This window comes from Crocodylus siamensis, chromosome 1, assembly GCF_052110815.1.
Source record: "Crocodylus siamensis isolate JL-2025a chromosome 1, ASM5211081v1, whole genome shotgun sequence".
Taxonomy (NCBI): domain Eukaryota; kingdom Metazoa; phylum Chordata; order Crocodylia; family Crocodylidae; genus Crocodylus; species Crocodylus siamensis.
In genome coordinates this window covers 263,655,076-263,674,948 of record NC_143395.1, presented here as the reverse complement: position 1 = coordinate 263,674,948, position 19,873 = coordinate 263,655,076, and the positions used below count along the sequence as shown (strand labels likewise).

The window sequence follows — 19,873 nt, the reverse complement described above, 5'->3', positions numbered from 1 at the left end:
TTCTAATAATGTATATATATGTGTGTGCGTGTATAATGTGTGTGTGTGTGATCTATCTATCCATCTCACACACACAGATACATACATATAGATATATACATATATACATATAAACATTCCCCCCCACACACACATACAGACATACACATATAAAGAATGGGGTTGTGCAAAGCTTTGGTTGCTGATTCGATTCAGAGGAGATTCAGCCCAATTCGGTGGCTGAATCTCTGAATCCAAATCAAATCAGGAGACCAATAAAAAGGTCTGAAGTGATCCAAACCCTCCAAATTGATTCAGAAAAGGTTCATAGGAGATTTAGAGATTTGGGCAGTTCCCTCTCACCACTGCAGGGAGCTGGACCTAGACTCTGTGCAAGTAAGTAGGGGGCAAGGGGGAGAGGCTACAGGAGAGGGAGATCATGGGGGAGACCCTGCCAGGTTCCATCTTCTGCCTGCACCCCCAGCCCCTGTGAGTGTCCCCTGAGCCCTGTCCACTGTCCCAGGCACATCAATGGCCGCCCCGCCCGGCACTTAAAGAAAAAAAAAAGCCCCGCACTCACTGGATGCTGCAGCAGCCATCGGGGCTTCTGGGGGCTCATGGCAGAGCGCCCCCATGCAGCATGGGGCAGCAGGGACCACCTGCTTCCCCCACCACCACCTGGCCAGTGAATGTGGGGCTTTTTTGTTTGTATTTTTTAAGTGCCGGGACTCTGGGGCCAGGCAGAGCAGCCATTGACAGGGCTGGGAGAGCGGGTGGGAGATGGGGCTTGTTCAATTTGGAGATTCAGCCAATTCAGAGACAGCTGAATCTCTGAATCAGATTTGGTCTAATTGATTCAGGACAGTGATTCGAATGACTGAATTGAATCACTGCCTTCTGAATCGTCTAAATCCAAAGTGAATACTAGCCATTTTGCACAGGCCTAATATATATATGGGAATGAGCTCAGGCCTGAAGTGGTGGGCAGGGAAGTGAGGGAGCAGGTCCGGACCTGAGGTGGCAGGGGGAAGTGGGGGAAGCCAGACCATGACCCATGGGGGTATACACCCATGTGTATATATACACAGCTTTTAATGTGTATATATATGTGTGTGTACACACACACACACACACACACACACACACACACACAGAGTAAAAGCTGCCTTAACTGGCATCTTACAAGCCGGCATGCTCTATTAACTGGCATGCCAGCTTGTAAAGTAAAAGCAAACCTGGAAGTGCCCACCATGGTAATTGCAGTTTTGCCGAGCCCCCATGGCCCAGGGCAAAGCAACCTGCACTGCCAAACCTCCATGGCCCAGGGCATAGCAGACTCCACAGGGCATCCCTCCCTGTCCTTTGGGGCCCACAAGAGGGGCGGCAATGCAGCGGGAGGAGTGGCGACACTTTGAACATGGTGGGAGAAGTGGCACCCCAAACAGGCAAAGATGCCGGTTCAGACCTCTCAATTAACTGGCATATTTTGTTATCCAGCACCCCCCATTCCCCAAGGGGGCCAGATAACAAAGCCTTTGCTGTATGTGTGTGTGTGTGTGTGTGTGTATACACACACACACAAAGACCTACATGCACATACACATACATACTTTATATGTGTATATATACACACACACCCCATGGGTCAGGGGTGTGGCTTCCCCCCCTTCCCCTGCACTGCCTCAGGTCCAGGCCTGCTCCCTCCCTTCCCCACTCACCGCTTCAAGCCCAGGCTCATTCCCCGCTCTTCCCCCCACCACTTTGGGTCAGGGCACATTCTCCCCCTCCCCCTCATTGTTTTGAGTCCAGTTCCCCCCTTGCTGCTTTGGGTGTGAGCCCGTGCACCCCCTCACACCTTGCCATTCAACCCCATGCCACTGCCTCCCAGGAATGGCGGGGAAGGGAGCTTGCATGCGGTCAGTGGTGGGCAGTGGCCAGCGGCCGGGGCTGGGTACACTGCAGCAGTGGGCAGCCATGTCTAGTGATATGCTGCCACTCATAACTTCCTCTTCCTCCTCCCGCCTCCCACCCTCCGTCCCCTCTTCCTCACTGCCTCCCCCTCCCTACCAGCTGTTGTTGGTGGGGGCCCTCCAGCACCTGGCTCCAAAGAGCATGGACGGGAGGGAGGCGAGGCCAGCACTGCTGGCCTTGCCCCCACCCTGCTCCTACCCCTCAGTTCCCGCTGTCATAGTGGTGCTCCATCATGTGGGGAAGGAGAGGCCAGCACTGCTCTGCCAGCACCCCACACTGCTGCCGCCTTGAAGCATCATGGCAGCACTCTGGTCCCTGCTGTCTCCCTCTGCCTCCAAGGAGTAGGAGCTGGGGTGGGGGTGAGGTGAGTGCTGCTCCAACCCCTCAATCCCTACTATCATGGTGGTGGTTCGCCGTGTATCTCTGTGCAAAGCACTCTGGATTCCAAGACAACTAATCAGAGTGCGAATAAAGCATTACAGACAGACAGACAAAGGTATTTATAATATTAAAATACATATACATACATAGTTACACACACAAAGACCTTCATGCACACACACATACATATATACGTGTGTGTGTGTGTGTGTGTGTGGGCAAACAAGGTTCTTTGGGTAAATCCAATATCTTTTATTAGACCAACTATTTGAGATGAGTTCTTTACTCACAGAAACTTGTCTGCCTATGTCCTTAGACCAACATAGCTACAACCTACACCCCTGAAATATGTGGGCATATATGTTTTATACCACCAGGCATAAGTTAATCAACAAAAGTAAATGATACAACAGTGATGAATATATTTTACGATAGCAATTGTCAAAGGAGCTATTTAATGTAACTGCTTCTCTACTTTGTTCTCAATGTTAAAAGTAGTCTAAAATCAGATTTTATGAGGACAATTTAATTCTTAACATTCATGGATTAAGCATTGTTCACTAATGAGAAAAAACAGAGATATAAACACATGATGATCAATAATGTAAGGATTACTCCAAATACTATTTTAGAACAACAGAAAAAGGCTTGAATTCTGAAATTGGCACAGGTAAGGGCCTTACCTAATTTCACCTATTGGAGATTTAAGTGGCATTTAGACATCTAAGTGTAATCCTACCACTCCCTGCTCAAGTTCATGAAAAATTATTAACCAAGAAGGTTGTCTTCTTGATGCTTTCTGTGACAACTTTAAGGCTAAAATGAAGGCGTGTTACACAAGTAGATGTGTTAACAGCTGTTTAATGACTGAAGGAGGGTGGAAGAAGATTGTATTTACATGCCTAAATGCCACTTAGATGTCTAATAGATAAGATAGGATCTGGCCCTAAGTATAATTTTTACCTGTGATCAGTAGTGATTTGAACATATCGTTTATGGCATACTCAATTAAGAAACAATTGCAAAGAAATTACCAAAGCAAGAATTTTGAAGGTAACTAAACATTCCAACTATACTCAAGGGCTGCAAAACCAGTAAGTTTTTAAAGTATTGCATACTACCAGTGATCCTAGTAATGCAATGACTGCAAGAACTAACAGAGCAGTCATTTTGTATTCAGCTGTAGCTCACATAGCTTTTGAAAATATATATTTTACTGGGTAAGGTAATACTGTTCAGCATCCTGAGATTTATCACCACCTCTTTTTAGGGGTGGCAGTGTTATCTTCTTTAACTTCTCTCCGAAAAAGTCAGCAATAATGCATAAGAAGCCAGTCTAATTAGCACTTGGATTCAAAGTTAGCAATTAAATACATCTGCTAACATTTCATTATACTACAGTAAGAAAAAACCAAACTTTGGTATTCCTCTCCTGTTCCCCAATTTACCTTTCTGTCTTGAAGGTAAGAGTGCTACCAAGCAAAACAAACCTGCATTTTAGTGCTTTTCAACTCTTGTGGTGATTGCAAATTTGCTGTATTGGCGATAATATAATCATTATCTTTCACATTTTTGTTTACTTAAAACATTGACCAATATCAAAACAAATGTGATTAATGAATTTTTTGGTCTTTTTCAACTGGGATTATCTCTGCTGAAACTGGGATGCAGAAACATCTAAACCCTACTGACAGATCATTTATTCTTGCTCAGAGGATTGTGTTGGATTCACCAGGAAACAGCAGTCAGCTCATAACCTACTGCGTTAAGTGCTATAATATAAAAGTAATAATGAATCATATTCTACTTTAAAGACCAAGGCCAAAGATATTCATATATTTACAATACTCATCATTCTAAAAGGAACACTGTGGGAATCTATTTTATGACAGTTAGCTCTCAGTATGACTTCAGGACTTCAACCTTCATCACTTTCATTGCCTCTCCTTTATAGTATTTAAATGATCATTTTCATGGAAGTATAAAGTACTTTGTTCAAAATACTTTGCACATTTTGATGCAACCTTATGTAAACTTTAAGGTTACATAAAAATGAAAGAGGAATAAATTTATTCAAAAGGGTTACGTAAACAGTCTTCATAAGATATGTCAAGAATTCATGTTTTACATCTTTCACGTCACAACATATAGATTCAGAAGTGTTCCCTTCCTATTTTTATATTTATCTAAGATAAAACATGTGGGAATAGGTGGTTTACAAACAAATATGGATAATATATCCTTACTAGAAGGAAAATCCTGATACTTGACTGGTGATGTCAATATGCTACCACAATATACGGAGTGATATCATCAACAATAGAAGTAGACCCAGTAAAGTCAACACAGTTTATGTTGCTTTCATGCATAAATGTTTGAAAGATTTGATCTCTGGAGATCTGATTCTGTTCCCACTCAGTAATCAATCTGACTTCAAAATGAGCAAAAATAGCCAAAAGGTAAGAAGTTAGCGGAAAATCCTCATTCAGTTGAACTCAACTAATAACCAATTATCAATATCACTTTAGTAAGGATTTCATACATATAATCTATGAAATGGATCATCTGTATGCCAATCAATTAACATTCTAGCAACTGTCAAAAGTCTAGAAATGTTTATATACATTTATTTTTGTTTAAACACACAAAGCCAGATAACAATCTCACCCATATGAATCAACTGCAGACTCCACCTTTATGTCTTATTCCTCTCCAAGAATTTGAAGAGATGTATAAAAATGCATGCTGTGCCATTTCCTATGCCACTGGATTCTGTAAGATAGTTTAACAGTGGAGAATGACGGAAAGAAATCCTGCTAACCTGGAACTGTTGGAGCTTGGTCATCATCTCCTCAAGCTTCTGGCAATTTTCCACGAGCTGAGCTGATAATTTCTTCCAACGTCCAAGGATGCCCTCAATTTCTGATCGATATTTCTGACTGACTTCAGCAGGGGCTTTCTTGGACATCTCTTCCACAGTTGTGCTAAGATAGTTTAGGCCTTTTTGTTGTTCCTGCAGAGAACTTTGCAAAGCCTGTGATACGAAATGTGATATAAAATTGGGAATGTGCCATGCTATTTTCAACACACTTCTTTTTTTCAGATACAGTGAAACATTTTAAAGCAAAGACTTATAAATTCTAAGTCTGTTATATTTACTACAAACATGTATAAAACAATTCTACTAATAATTAATTTACAAAAAATGGCATACCAAATACTAAATATAATTGTATCTTTATCCTGTCTACTTAATAAGAAATGCATATATTTGCTAATATGAATTATCTACATACATTCCCCATCACACAAGTCAAGGCATTGCCTGCTTTATTAAATAACTCATTATGACCCTAATAATTATACTTTCATTCAAAATGGAAGTCTGATCAATAAAAATGTATGGAGATGAGATGTAGCTGAACAATAATTTCTCAAATATTTTTTAAATATCTGGATTTTTTAATCTATATACTGGTTAGAAAATTTGTGAAATCTTTACTTAAAATTTTACTTGTAAAAGCAGATAGTATTTCTTCCTTGTATTTCCATGTTTTCATTGGCAGCTGTATCAAACACTATACTCTTTAGCTAGTGGATAATAAAACAATATTGAAGTCCAAATGCAGAGAAGCTTTATGCCCACTGGCAAAACTCATCCGACATCTGTCTTTGCTTGGAGACTTGACAGGAGTTGGGAGAATTGGGAGGAGAAAAGTATATGCCAGGTATTTTTCATAGCACAAATAAGTGTTTTCTTGTATGCGTTGGGAAATAAAACAAGCCAAATCTATGTTTAATAACTATAAATATCTCTGTGAGAATCTTTCATTTCCCTTGCAGAGATGCAAAAGTGATTCCTAAAGGTGTTCAGAACCTTCCCAGTATTTAACTGGCAAAAATCAACCATTGTGTTTTTTTCTTTAAAATTTACAACGTGTCATCATCAGTAAGTAGCCTCTCTCTCAGGCCCTTGGGCTAAGTCCTTAAGCCTCTCTCTAAAGCCCTTGGGTTAAATTGTCATGGAATTATGATAATTCAGAGCAGCTAAGGTTCCCTCTCCTTGTGTTTTTCAATTAGCATTTTTTTTAATCTACTCTGTAAACTTACCTTTAGCTCCCTGAGTCTCTGCTCCATTATTTCATATTCAGTGACAGTAACCTGAGGTATAGAAAGTTTGGCTTCTGACTGCTGGATCCACAAAAGGATAGTGCTCAGTGTCTCCTTATAGTGTGCAGGAGGCATACTGTCAAAAACTGCATTAAATGGGGGAGAAAAGGAAGACATTTAAACCACATCACACTTTATTTATGTATCATTAATAACAGTGCTTTGGGTAAAAAACTGCCTTATTAAAATCAGTGGGATTTCAATAGGACCAGGATTTCACCAGATTTTTAAAACATATATCCAAACAGGTGTTGAAGCAGAATATTTTTTAATAATTCATTAATTCGTCCTAATAATTAGGATGCATAATGTATCTTGGGCTTGCTCTATTTTGACTCACTCACTAATTCTGGTGTGGTATGGTAGTTTGTAGTTATAGGGCAATCAACTATAGGGCAAACTCCTTTTAAGTTGCATTTTTTTTTTTGTGTTACGGGGACTTAAGTTCAACTTTCAGAACTGCTGTAAGAAAGGTCATAACCATTTTTATAGCTCATGTTAGTGTGTTTAACGTATTTGTTAGAAGTAAAATGTTCTTCTTAGGACATCTGTTAAAAGCTTATAACATTAACGTAAAGAGAAATTGAAGTTGAGTTTTATTAGACTATGCCCATTAAACTGACATTACAGATGTCCCAAATAGACAACATCTGGTGTAGATACGAGCAACTCATTAGTATAGTTGCTCCCTTCTGCCCCCAACAAAAGTTTTCATTGCAGTCCCTGAGAAATCACAAATGAATAACACAACTACTTGGAAAGAAAATATTTTCCAATTTGTATCATACTATACTATGGAACTAAAACACAATGAAACTGCTCTATATCTATTGTGCCCCCAATATGCAGGCCTTTTAAAGCATTTTAAAAAACTTTCACAGTTGCACAAAATGTAACATTGATAAAGTACATATTTAAATAATGCTTTAAGTTCTATCTTGATGATATTCTCATAAAACAATGACCAATAAAGCTTAGACAAGATTTTCAGGGTGATTCATTATTCTAAATGCCTCAAGTTTTGAAGGTTCATCTTGAAACAATGTAAAATGGCCTGATTTTCAGAAAGTGCTGAGCCCTTTAAACTGTCTTTCATTGAGTACTCACAAATTGAGGTACATATATCATTTATAATTCTGAAAATCAAAATAACTTATGATTGTGATTAAATGGGTTTTTGGGAGAACTTTTTATTCCCAAAATTCCAGTCTCCATTAACATCCTTATGAAAACAATATCAGAACTCTTCCACCTTTGACAGCAGTAGGACTATTTTAAGACTTTTACTGCCACTTAGTTAAATTTATATTACTAAGACTTTTTATTTCTTTAGTTAAATTTATCTTTTTAAAAACTTTTATTTTCTTCATTAAATTAATATTCTGTCTGACACATTTCATAGGAACAATTCCCATTGTAGAATACATCATTCATTGGAACGCATCACTCCAAAAGACTGAAAAAAGAAAACACTGCTTTATAATAGCTCACATATAGGAAGGAAATACAGACTTCTTAATCCATATTTTGGTATAATGTGAAACACAGTTATTTCAATCTAATGTAATCTTTCACCCTTATAAATAACGGGGTTCTACTTTTGTAGAAGCTCAACAGTGTATAAGTTGACAACAACAACTTTTCAGGCTACAGGCACATTGTATTGCCATTATATAAAGGAATACCTCTGGAATAGAGCTAAGAACTAGATACAAATGTATGAATGGTGCTGTTAACCTATTCTACATAAAGTTCTGTCTCGTGCAGGAGCTGGCTCCAACAACACCCTTCAACTCTTCCACTTCCTGGGGCAGGCACAAGTCACATTTGAATTTGGACACTTTGCAACAAAACATGGACAAGTTTGTGTCGTTCTGGGCCTTTGAGGAAGCCCTCTGTAAATGGAAGATGGACAGCTGGTCCTACATGTGCAACCCCATGATGGGCATGGGGAGAGGAGGTTCACTCTCTGGTGACATGATGTTTCTTTCCTGATAACAAGTGTTTCATGCTCAGCCCCTGGGGGGGGGCCACACTTTCACCATTTGTTTTTAATATTTGTATAATAAAAGTTGAAGAAGTCAAAGTCACTCTCTCTCTCAAGTTCCTGATAAAGCACTTAAGAGAAGTGGTAGAGGCTATGACCTGGGGTGTAAGAACTGGAGCCCACTTCCAAGAAATTACAGCGGCTGATGCCTCAACCATGTTCTTTTTCAGCCTAGAGAAAAAACATGCAGAACAAAGTATCATCAGTCACCTTACAACCCCTCTGGCCAGGTGCCTACAGTCTCTGCTGAGATCCTACAGTATGCCATTAGCCACTACAGGGAGATGTTTACAGCTAAGCATGCCTGCCCTGAGGCCATTCAATGCCTGCACAAGGGGCTCCCTAAACTCTCCATGTTTGAGGCTGATGAGTTTTACCAGGAGCTACCCCTGGCAGAACTGACTGCTGCCATTGAAGGTCTCACCATGGGGAATCCCCCAGGCCTTGAAAAAAAGTTATCCCAAAAACCCATCAAGTTCTCCAAGACGTTTTGGTCCCTGCTGGACTTAGACCTCCCGTGCATCTTTCAGGAGAGTCCCAAAAATAAGATCCTTCTGGTCAGTTGCTACCAATCTGTGCTCATGCTGCTGTCCAAGAAAGAGGATCTCAGTAACAATAAAAACTGGTGACTGGTATCATACCTACATACCAATTACAAATCCTGAGCAAAGCCCAGGTCAACTGCTTCAAAATGGTTATAGCCTGTGTTAAGCTCTGCCTCAAACAGAGCTACTGAGTAGCTAGCAGAACCATCCAGGACAGCTTGTTTCTGCTATGTGACCTGATAGCAGCCACAGAACACTTTGACCTGAACATCATCCATGTCTCCCTGAATCCATAAAATTCCTTTCATTGGGTCACCAAAAACTTCTTATTCTGGACTCTGAAAGCATTTGGTTTCGGACCTGTCTTCACTTCAACCACTTGAGATATTATGGTCCTGTACCATAACATCTCAAGCCTCCTAAAGGTGAATGGAAAGCTATATGCCCTGTTCCTAGTATGCAGAGGCATCTGACAGGGTTGCCCTCTCTCTAGAATCGCTATGCCCTAACCATTAAGCCACTACTCTATGCACTGCAGCAATACCTGATGGGCCTGGCCATCCCATCAGCCCCAGCCCCTGCCACTGGCTACCCAGTTAAGGTGATAATGTATTTCAAAGACACAACTGTTTCTGTGAGCAGTGAGAGTGATGTCCAGTCCCTGATTGAGTATAATCAAGCTTACAAGTGTGCATCCTGAGCCTGTATTAAATGGCCAGAAGTGACCCATTTTTGCTGGGAAACCAGGCTGATGCTCAGCCCCCTGGCTTGTTTGAAGGCCTGTCCTGGTGCTGGGATAGCTTCAAGCCGCAAGCATTTACCTAGGCCTGCCAGTCTATGTAACCAAAGACTGGAAAGGTCCTGGTGAGGAGACTGAGACATGAACACAGCAGTGGTGCTGGCACCTGCCCAGACTCTCCTAATGTACACAGATCCTCTTCTTCAACAACCTGATAGGTGTTACTGTAGCACAGGTGTGTCATCGCCAAACACCCTGCTCAAAAGGCTCCAGAAGCTCCTCATGGAGTTCTGGAATGGATGCCACTGGCTCCATGGAGTTTCTTGTGCCTAAACACCCTGGCAAGCAAGGTGGCTTCCTTCCATTTGCAAACCCTTCAGCACCTGCTCTTTGGTGGGGAATGTCTCCCTTAGCAATGGTTGCTCTTTGCTGTCCTGAGTCAGACTGGGGACTTTAACACTGATTGGGAATGGTTCCTGCTGGATCCTGATCATCTTGGCTGAGAAACTCTGCTGCTCTTCTACCACAGCCTTGCCTGGCCCTGGCAGGTCAACCTTCAACTGAGACCCTAGGGCAGACATCTGTGATTTCCAGAGCTGTGGCAGAATCCCTTGGCTTTGCAGCAGAGGTCATCAATCCTTGTCTATAGAAATTTCATTGTGTCCTTGGTCTGATCACACATCATCAAGCTGACCCACCTCTTCAACTCAGCTCAGTCCACCTGGCTCTCAACAACAGCCCTGGCTGACCAGCTTGGATTGAGCTCTGTCCATTTTGCTTAGTGCCTCTTGACTGAAGAGAAAGCTGCCCCCCCTGCAGATGCATTTACCAACCTAGAAGACTACCTCTTCATACAACAATCCCTCCCTGATGGCAGCTCACTAGACACACCTCCTCTATCACTGCTTATTTCCGTCTGCGGACAGCAATGAGAGTGGCAAGCCCAGCACTCTGCTTTTCCTCCTTGTGTCCAGCAAGAACAGTGGTGGGATGCGTCTTGAGATCCCACCACTTCCCATCTTCTCCTGTCTGGGAAGACACTGTACACATGTGCAATCAAAGTCCATCATGCCCATGTCTTTAACACTCACCCTGAAAAGACTTGGAGGCAGTGCCTACTGGCAACAACACCAAAGTACAAGCTACCCAGAGCCAAGAAAACTAGAAAACTCCAATGATAGCTGCTGCAAGGAGATCAGGCCACAGTCACTTTTGTCCTGGCAGTGTCGGCAGCATGCCCTTTCTGTGAAGTGGTGGTGAAAGACTTTTCCATGCCTTCCTGGAATGGACCCGGCTGCATCCACTCTTTGCTGCCCTAAGCACCCTCTTTGGCATGCCAGGGATGAACTTCTCTGAGACTGTGTACATCTTCTCTATCCTACATTGAGCAGTAAAGAGGAACTTGATCTTCTTGGCCAACTTCCTGCTGGGCCAGGCTGAGATGATGATTTTGAAAAGCTGCAAAAAATGGTTTGCAGGGACCAGCTCTGATGACATCCTCCTATTCTTCTGCTTCCTGGTCCAGGTGTATATTATAATTGAATTTGGACACTTCACCTTGCAACAAAACGTGGACCAGTTTGTGTTGTGCTGGGGCAGTGAGGGGGCCCTCTGCAAGCTGGAAGATGACAGCTGGTCTTACATGTGTAACCCCATGAGAGGCATGGAGAAAAGGGTTTCAGTCTCTGATGACATGATTTTTTTGCTGCTGACAAGTATTCCATGATCAGCCAGAGGAATGGCCACACACCTTTGCATTTTTACAATTTGTTTTTAATATTTAAATAATATTTTTTTAAAGAAGTCAATCTCTTCCCTCATATATGCCCAAAAACCCCCTGAAAAGTCATATAAACATAGCTAGCAGTTTTCAATATATTTATGTTTTCCATTATGCATGAGGCTAAATAAGAACTCAAACAGGATCAAACATACTGATTAGAATCAGCCACTGGCAAACTGGTTTGAACATTAAGCATAGCTTTAAAAAGCTTTTTCTCGTTTCAGTGAAGCCATAGGTATTTAAATTTTTGTTCACTATAAGCTGGACAGTATTTTCACAATAGGTTTTCTTGTTAACTAGGATAAATACATTTCTATAATAGACTGTATATCAGTATTTCAGAAGCCACAGATTTATATATTTTTTTGGTTCTTGTTTTGATGTGATCTCTTTTCTGCTGTTGCCCATTATTTAATTTATCTGTCTAAAAGGAATAATATCCTTGTTATTAGTTAATATTTTCAGAAGTGACTAAATAACTAAGGAGCCAAAGTCCCAATCAGTCTGAGACAGCTGTGGAAAATATTTTCAAAGTTATTTTTAAACTGAACAGACTCCTAGAGCTCAATGAACACCACAGGAACCAAGTAATAATCTTTTTAGATGTTTTATAAAATCCCTTTCTGTGTCTAACTGCATATTTAAGAAGCTTGTATTTAATGCCTGACCTTCAGTGCCCAAGACGCTTTCAAAAATGGACATTTTTTCTAAGTCAGCTGTTTTATCCCTTCTTTAAAAATGTCATTTCATAAGACATTCCTTGAATGGAGAATATGATAGCCAGGGGCCAAAGGAGAACTGTAGCAAGGATTCAGTGATCCCGATATATTTCAAAGTTTGCCATTTGAAAGGAAATTCTAAAGCTGAGTTATAGTTTTCATATTTGTAAATAGTGGCAGTGGGTACTGTGCATTGGCAGTACGTTTGTCATCTATCCAAATTCCTATACCTATTCCCAGTCCCTCCTAACATTACCAAGTGTTAGCTAAGTAAGACATAACAGATCAAAAAGGAGTCTGGCTTCTATTATACTAACCCTTATAAAATGCACAACTTTGAACTAATTTGCTAGATACCTGCTGTCATGATAGCATATAGGGGGATGTCTAAACACATGCAGAAGGCAGGGTAGATTTGCGCTTTATACTATGTCAGAGACATAGTATATAAGCTTTAGTGAGACTGAACTCAGTCATGCAAGGTGATGCTCTGTATCTTGGATTTAGTTAATTTATGAAGGGCAAATCTGCCCTGCCTTCTGCCTACTTCAGACTAACACTAATAACTACTTCTCTCTAAGCACATGTATTCATACCTAGGGACTTACCAAATTCATGATTGCATGACTTTCGTGGAAATTGTGAATTTAAGCAGGCTCTGTGAAAAAATGGTGGGTTCGCTTGCAAAAAACAACAAAAAAACCCCAACCTCCCCAAACTACAACTCACTGGCAAGCAGAGAGTCTTGGAACATGGGGGAAGGGGGGAATAACGGAGAGGGAAAGGGAAAGGAAGAGAGGGTAGCAAGGTGTGTTGGCACAGGGCTGCTCACAGCAGGAGGCATGGATGCTGCAGCCTCTGTGCTTCCTGCAGCGAGCAACCCTGCCCTGCACCCGCTCTGCCTTCCTGCTTATCCTGCATGCTCCAAAACTCTCTGCTGGATGGAATTATTTTTTGGGGGGGGGTGGGGGGGTGCGGTTTGCAGCAAGCTCACTAAAATCATGGAGCCTATCACTCGGGGATGGTCCAAAACCACAGCTTAATTACCTTGATTAAGCCCAGGGATGCTGTTCATCCACACTTAATTACACTTGGTTTAATGGCTTCCCTGGGCTTAATCAGGGTAATTAAGCTGTGGGTTTGGGCCTTGTGGCAATCTGTGGGGAGCAGCAGGACTTCCAGGTCCCTGGGCCAATCAGAGGCATGGTGGGGGCCCCACCATGCTCAGCCCATGAAAGCGGCAGCCCTGCCCAGGATCTACCCACAAAATTGGCTGGCCACCTCTTCAACTTTAGTAGACTCCTATTCATACCTATATACAAATAAGCGCTTTTACATTTTATATACATTTAATACATTTTAAATAATAATATTTATTAATTTCTTAATTTAGGATTCAGTATGGGACCCAATATCATAAATATTCATATGAACACAGGTGTAAGTCTGCTATGCTGGCTTGATCAGATGAGAAACTGAATTGGGAGCAGACAGGAAGAGATACTAGATTCTTTAATTCACTAGTTTATTTACAGGCCCATGAAATAATACAAAAAGTATACAAATTGGTAGCTCTCAAATATTCAAAGGTAGTGCCTCTTATAACAGCAGGAAAATACTGTTGCATTATTACTAGGCATAGAAAATTCCTCCTTCCATTCCACCTCTTATCAGTAGGAAAGAATTTTTATCAGACCAATAATGGTGGCCAAACCCTGGGAGCATGTGTCTAGACATTCAAAGAGAGGAGAGCAATAGGACTGAGAAGTGAGCTGAGCTTTACAGGTTAGGCTGAAGAGTGTCTATCCTGAGTTACTGGTTATGTGGTATAAGTCCTTTAACTGTACACTGCATCCAATTAAATGTATATTACACAAGAGAAATCTGAAGAGTCAGTGCCACTGTCCACTGTTAAATGAATGTTTTTACCAGCTGCTGAAAATCATCCCTACATCTTCCTTTCATTTACCTGCACAGTCTGATCAAACAGATTCTTCTTTATTTATTGTAATAAACAATACGGTTTAATTGAAGGGAATAATTAATATAATCTTGAGGGAGATGTGTATGCTGTGTACTGTTTCTATACTTCATGAGAAACATTTAATACTGAAATACTCTTGCTGTGTATTTCCTTACACGGATACAATTCTAAACAGATAACACCAGAGAAAAAATGGATTGATAATTAAGACCTTGGGCCCAAATTAACAAAGCACTTAGCTTAATTTTCAACACATACTTAAGTAAATCTCTTATCAATAATTTATATAATGTGCTTAAAATCATTGCTTAGCATGTTGCAGGACAGACAGACTTAAGGATATGCATATGGGCTTTGCTAGATAGGTGATTAAAAATAGGTGATAATACTGAATTTACTTGATTCCAAGACAAGTTCCTTCCCCCCTCCCCCCCTTAACATGGAGGATAAAGCCTTTCATCTTGGAATTGAGTATGAGCAGTGAGGGGGCATCTGTAGCTTCTGCCTGACCCCTTGTCACCTGCCCCCACCACCTAATCTCAGCTCCCCTGCCCCACCTCCATAGCCTCTGGTCTGTCACTTACTATTGCTCTAGTGTCACAGGCTCCATCGCTGCTGCAGCCTGGGGCACAGAGTATGTACTTGCTTTGGCCCCAGTCCAGCATAGGAGAAGCAGCAGTAACAGTAGCAGCAACAACAACATGGTGACTTGGGTTGGGCCTGGGAGCTAGGGCCCAAACTGCTATACTGCTGCCACTGCTCCTAGGATGGGCTGGGACATGAGCAAGCACAGAGCAGGGATGGAGCCTGTGGCACTACAGCAAGAGTGGAGGGGGCAGCAGAGGGGTCAGGAGACAGTGGGCCAGAGGCTGTGGGGGGAGAGATGGAGTGAAGGGAGATAGGGCCTGAGGATGTGGGGAGTGGGGGGCAGAGCTGGCTGGGGCGGGGGCAAGCACAAGGGAGGCAAACAGCAGGGGAGGCAAGTAGTAGGGGCAAGTGGTAATGTGTTGGGGGGGAAGTGGTCAGTCTTTCTGACCCACCCCACTACCTGCCACCCACCGGTTGCCTGACCCTCACTGGCTTCCCCACATGCCCCCCTACTACTGCTTTCCCCACTGATGCAGTGGGGATGAATTTAAGACAACCTTCCAGTGATTCGATTCTATACATGAAATAATATTTAAAATATATACTTTTCCACATATAGAATGTAATTTTTGTGGGGGGTGTCTTAATTCAGGATTGTCTTGTTTCAAGTAAATATGGTACCTCCCTGCCTAGCAGTGATATGGATAAGTTTCTTATTTTTTTTTAAACTTTCATGGTACATGATGAGGGCTACCTAACCACAAAGAGAAAGAGAAAGTGTGAGTTCGACTGAGAAATTCAACATGATGTTATCATTTTTAATAAGCAGTGTTATTTAAACATTTGGAAACAGTTTTTCAAACAAATGAACACGACTCTTTCTCTTTTCTTGCCATATTTCTTTAACTGATTTCTTTTCTCCAACAGAATTGAAATGTGAGTAATATGAGTAGTTTTATTCTACTCACAATCAAGACATTGTACATCCTCTTCTCCCAAACAATTTCCCCCTACAATCAGGGAAAATTCATTGTTCATCATTTCATAGCAACAGCGGAAGATAGGTAGCAAATTTGAATCTATGGAGTCATGTTCTTGCAACTAACTTGAATGAACTATCCCTAAGCTCCTACATGTGCACTAAAAGTTTGTTAAATAGAAACGATGACCTTTCTATGCCATGTGAGTTACCAACATTTTTTCACTACTCCTTTCCTAGAAATACACTTTCTTATTTTTACTTGTATTTCATTACTTGTCCTTGAAGCTGATCAAAGTCCAACCCTTGGGGAGCTTTTTTTTTTTCCTTTTTCTGATGATTACATAAGAATGGTGTTGCTCTGTTTCCCACACACCTTTTTTCTTTCCCTATCATCAGAAGCCATCAAAGTGCAATGTCTGAGAATCTTGCATGGTACTAGCGGAGAACATTGTGAATGCTCTGAAAGTGCATTAACAATTTTATTTCTCCGATGTATCTCCATGCTAAAAGAAATGGTGCAGGCTGGTTTTTCCAGCCCTACACTAATGAAACAATATAATAAAAAGATATAATTGTTTTAGTGCATGATGTTATGTAGATTTATTTTCCATTGGTAGCAATTTCCATTAATCATGGAGAAAAAAAAGATAAAGTGGACTTTCAAAAAAAGTCATTATCTAATAAAGTTCATTATGTAAGATAATTAGTTTTTCTTCTTTAATGGGAAACAACTGACTGAGAAAAAGTATGCAACATAACAAAAATGATATTACATCAACATTACTTATTAAAGATTTGTTCATCTACCTCTAACTGAAAATAGAGTTTGAACTCAAATAAAAACTAGCTAAAACTATACAAAACTAGATCAAAGACTTATTTTATATGTATATATGTTGTATATTTTAATAACTGAATGTTATATTTTTTTTTAAATCCACATCAAGAGCTGCCAACACTCTCAAATGTCACTTGCATTTGCGGTATTTACATGACACATCCCTTATTGAAATGTACAATGTTTAGTCTGAAAAAATCTTATAAAATGATACTGGAGTCTTATGCAATATCAACCCTAAGGTTCAAAATCTCATGTACGGCAATGTAAAATATTCAATATTTAAAATGTTCTCTAAACAAATAAAATGACTTGCCAAAGTAAAATCTAGAAAGTTGATTTTTATTGTTGCAGTGGCTGTTTGCATGGTTTTAGGAACCTCTGTTGAGATTCCAGTTGCACAATCTGTGAGCTATAGCAACATTATTCAAGTAATGACTCTCTCATTAACTACTGGGGAGAATTATAGTCTATCTTCAAAAGAGTTAGGGTAAGTGGAGAATACAAACGCGGGCAAGGAAAGTTGGGAAGGTGAAGAAACACAAAATGACACAGAAGCTAAAAGGGAGGGCACAGTTGCACCTTATAGACCTGTGGGTTGGAACTCAAAAGTGGATCACAAGAATATATGAAAGGGTCACAAACAAAAATGGATTTTCTTTTAAAGGAGAAAAACATGGGAAACTGTAGCTTTTCCCTTTCAGGGTCTCAAGAGTTCCAGCCTGCAAGGGGCTGCTTGCAGCCCCCTATGACCCGCCCCACACACCCCCCAGGCTCACACTCCCTCCCACCCCCGCCCCACACACTGGTGGGGCTGGGGGCAGGAGCGGGAAGTGGGTAATGAGTGAGGGGTGCTGGGTCAAGACTGGCCATCAATGTTTACAAATGGGCCCTGGTACAAAAAAGTTGAGAATAACTGTTATAGACTAAATAATTCATCTGATGAAGAAAACTGTTACTTATGAAAATATATGCATCTCTAACTGAGTAGTGCCTAAGGTACACCTCTACCCTGCCTCCTGCCTGACCTCAGACAGACATGCATAAATGCCTCTCTGCTTTAGAAGGCAAAAGTTTTCCAGAAATCTTCTTTTTTTAAAAAAGGGAATTGCAAAATGAATGCTGATTGAATGCAGTTGCATCATCAAAAATAAAATATAAAGCCCTCTGAATTTATTTAATTAAGGCATCATACTACAGTGTAAGAGAGCTACTTGCTTGTGGAAGAAATATCAAACATTTGAGACTGATAGGATTTTGTTTCATCATATACAATCTTTACTGTAGAGCCAAAAACAGGCACACATTTTATCTTTTTAAATTAAATTGTACTCTGAAAAAATGTGTGCATTAAACTGGCCCTTTTTTGAGAGCTATAGATGAAAGATGCTCTACAGGATGCAAATGCTATTGTTATTTCTCAATGAATCTGCTTTCTATATATGCTTATAGCTATATCTATTCAAATGCATTGTTTAAAAGATGGTACTGTTACGACACTGTGGTTGTAATACAATTAAAGAAGAATTAAATTAATTCTATTTTCATGCAATAGCAACAGAATTTTAAGAAAGTTCTAGCTAAAGAATTTAGATTGCCAGTTATTACTGCTTCTCATCACAGTTTTTGATTTTTGACTTCACTGAGGTGAGTATGGAATTCATTGATGGTGCTTGACATTCTCTTGGGTCCCTCAGTTTATTGGTATAGCTCATGTTCTAATCAAGTTTATGGAACATGTAGTCTCTTCAGAGTAAGGATGTATTCCTAACATTTAGGCCTGTCAGTGAATCATCATTAATGTGCATGGTTAACACATTAATTTGTTTTTGCATTAATTTTTTTTTTTAATCGTGCATGTGGTTTTGGAACCACCATCACCACCACTTCTGGGCTGCCCAGGGGGGCAATGCTGGTTGTACAGGGCAGTCCAGGTGCAGGCTCTGGGCTTCTGCAGCAGAAAGGTGCAGGGAGGGGGAGGAGGGAAGGCTCATGCACACAGTCACAGACACACATGAGCACCAGCAGCATGCACACAGTCAGGAATGCAGCCAGGCAGCATGTAGAGCAGCACCTAGAAGGTAAGTCTGTGGAAGGAAAGGGACAGGAGGAGAGGGAAAAAGTGAGGGAGGGGGCAGTTTGAGGGCCCCATAGTGAGGGAGTGGGGCAGCGGCTGGGGTGAAGAGGGCTCCAGGGTCAGGGCAGTTCATGGAATGGAGCTGTGGACAGATCATCCAGAGGTGCGGGGGTATGGCTTCAAGCCCTGGGTGAGGTATGTGGGGCGTATGCCCCCAGGATTTGTGCATGGAGTGGAGGTGGGCTGCCCGCTGGGGGCTAGGGCTCTGTGCTGTGCCCTGCTGATTTTTCCCTGGGAGCTGCACACCAGCTGCATGTCCCCTGCCTGCCTGTGGTGGGAGGCACAACATGATGTCACACAGCTTTCGGAGCAAAGGAAGCAGGGCACAGAGCCCCAGCCCACAGCAGGTAGCCCCCTCTGCTCTGCATGCAAATCTGGGAGGGCATATGCCCCCCATGGATCCCCTGGGGGTGCACACAGTGGCAGAGAGTTGTGCCCCCCCCACCCCCCTGTGCCCTGAATGAGCTGCTCACAGCTCTACGATCTGCCCTGGTCCCAGGGTGCCATGCATCCCAGTCCCTGACCCTGCTCCACTCCCTCCCTCACTATGGAGGCCTCACTCTTCCTGCCTCCCCTTTCCCCCCTCCACAGACTTACCTGGTGGGTGCTCCTCTATATCGGCCAGGCTGCTTTCCTGTAGGGTTACCATATTTCAAGTTTTAAAGAAGAAGCACTTGTGGGGGGATGGGGTAATATGATTGGGGGGGCAGTGATATGTCCATGCCCTTTCCCTACCCCTCACTCCCAAGCCACAGCCCCCCAGCTGTACTGTTACCCCTCACTACTGACCCATAGTACCCTTCTCCTGCCAAGGCTTGTGGGGGTCTCCCCTCCCCAGGTTCAATCTCCCCCTCCCTAGGCGCTAAATCCCACACAAACACCCACAGTCCCTCATACCTTCACAAATTCCTCCCATCTACACACCCCAATGCCCACCCCCCCAACAATAGAAAGTACCTGCAAAATTTTGCATAATTTTGAGTTTCTCTGCACATAATTTTGCGTTTTTA

At 41.8% G+C, this 19,873-nt stretch overlaps 1 protein-coding gene across 7 annotated transcripts in view; it reads right to left on the bottom strand.

Annotated features, from left to right (window-relative positions):
- DMD (dystrophin) overlaps positions 1-19,873 on the bottom strand; it is a 2,140,576-nt gene that overhangs the window by 1,175,869 nt on the left and 944,834 nt on the right. For all 7 annotated transcript variants that reach the window (XM_090061814.1, XM_090061802.1, XM_090061811.1 and 4 more), the window contains exons 21-22: positions 6,442-6,587; positions 5,153-5,365 (exon numbers count right to left, since the gene is read on the bottom strand). In XM_090061814.1, coding sequence (XP_089917940.1) covers positions 5,153-5,365; positions 6,442-6,587 — 359 coding nt within the window. The remainder of the gene's footprint in view (positions 1-5,152; positions 5,366-6,441; positions 6,588-19,873) is intronic.